This window comes from Pinus tabuliformis, chromosome 1_1, assembly GCF_031772625.1.
Source record: "Pinus tabuliformis cultivar Carrire ecotype Pingquan chromosome 1_1, CPIR1, whole genome shotgun sequence".
NCBI lineage: Eukaryota > Viridiplantae > Streptophyta > Pinopsida > Pinales > Pinaceae > Pinus > Pinus tabuliformis.
In genome coordinates, this window is record NC_142297.1 from 771,435,428 (window position 1) to 771,437,383 (window position 1,956).

The 1,956-nt window shown below is 43.0% G+C and overlaps 1 protein-coding gene across 1 annotated transcript; it reads right to left on the reverse strand.

Moving 5' to 3' along the window:
- Nucleotides 1–314: 314 nt before the first annotated feature.
- Nucleotides 315–1,091, reverse strand: LOC149216285 (uncharacterized). Its single transcript, XM_089389894.1, has one exon. The coding sequence runs from the start codon at nucleotides 1,089–1,091 to the stop codon at nucleotides 315–317; it is 777 nt and encodes a 258-aa protein (XP_089246020.1).
- Between the last annotated feature and the right edge of the window lie 865 nt (nucleotides 1,092–1,956).

The following is a 1,956-nucleotide window of genomic DNA, read 5'->3' on the forward strand; positions in this document are numbered from 1 at the left end:
CTCCTTAGTGCGGGAGTATATTAGTATATCATCGATGAATATCAGTACAAATCTGTCCAAATATCAATGAAATACGTTGTTCATTAAGCACATGAAAGTTGCAGGGGCGTTGGTTAACCCGAAGGGTAGCACCACAAACTCGTAATGCCCATACCTTGTTCTAAAAGTTGTTTTAGCTATGTCCTCCCCCTTAATCCTGATTTGGTGGTAACCCGATCGCAAATCGATCTTGGAGAACATTGTTGCACCCTTCACTTGATCGAAAAATTCGTCATTCCGAGGTAAATGATATTTGTTTTTTATTTTTAGCTTGTTCAGCTGACGATAATCATGCAAAGGGTTCCGTCTTTTTTCTTGGCGAATAACATTAGGGCTCCCCACGGGGATACACTGGGACGAATATAGTTTTTGTCTAATAGTTCTTGTAGCTGCATTTTTAACTCGGTCAGCTCAGGTACACTCATTCTATAGGGTGCTCGAGATCCTGATGTTGCCCCTGGTATCAATTCAATGGTAAAGTCTATATCCCTCTTAGGCGGCAATCCGGGAATCTCTTCCGGAAACACATCTGCAAATTCTTGTATTACAGGGATGTTATCCAGCGTGGCTGTTTTATCCTTTGAATCAACATAACCCACCTGGATGGCATAAATCTGACACCCCTTCCTGATGCATTTTTCTAATTGGGATGCAGTTATTGGCCGGACCTGCACTAGCCGCTTAATTCCTTGCATCTCTTGCCTCTCTCCAAAGTCATCCCTATAATAAATAGTCTTTGTTTTGCAGTTTACCAACGACCAGTGCTTTTCTATCCAGTCCATACCGATCAGAACATCATATGAACCAAGGGGAAGCACGTTTAAATCTGCCACTACTAGCTGCCTTGCTATTGTTAAAGGGCAGTTATTGACTTTTGCCAGCACTCGCCTCTTGGACCCTGTAGCCAGCTGTACTAGCCACGGACTCTTGAATTTAACAAATTGCAGTTTACAATGTTCTACTACCTTTGGACTAATATAACTTAATGTGGCTCCAGGGTCAATTAAAACAGCTACAGTAAATTCTAAAATTTTACCATCAAATTCCACCATGGTTGGCTGGTACTCCGCCTAACGATCATCCAGGGCTGCATTAATCCTTGGTACGCTGCATCCCATATCGCCAACTATTGATGCTTCATGGATTCGGGATAACTGATCGGTTCCCTTTCCTGCCGACAGTTTTTGACATAGTGAGGCCCTCCACATCCCCAACACTGTACTGGGGGTCTCGCTATCCCGTCACTGTCCAATTTTGCAGGCTGCTCGCTGACTCTGGACTCATTGGTTGGCTTGGATTTGAATGAGCCTCTCTGAATATTTCTGCTATTCTACCCCTTTCCAATTCTCTTGCTTCCACCACTGCGATTTCCTTTATTGTTTCCAGCTGGCTTATTGCCTCTTTTCTCATTCCATCTTTTACGTGAAGCTTCTCCTTTCTGTTTATTCTGCTGGTAGCAGATCCTGGCTTTACGGATAGCTTCATCCATCGTCCTTGCATTGTCAAACTCAATCCTTTCTCGCATATACAAGGGTAAGCTACTAACAAATCTTTGCACCTTAGCTTTCTCTTCTCTAATATAAGGCACATAGCGAAGTAAGGAACTAAAACGGGTGATAAATTCGTCCATGGTCTGCTGCCCCAACTGCAAGTCATGGAATTCCCTTACCTTTTCATCAAAGAAACGCTCAGTCAAGTATCTCTCTTTGAGGTACCTTTGAAATTTCTCCCAGGTTATGATCTGTTCGCTTACCCCCTTTACGATCTTGATTTCTTCCCACCACAGGGTTGCTTTTCCTTGTAATTCGAAGATGACTAATCGTGCCTTCAGGTTTTGATCGTATTCATACAGCTGGAAGTATTTGTTCATGTTTATTAGCCATGCCTTAGCTACTTCCTCCTGTTCCCCATCAAAGT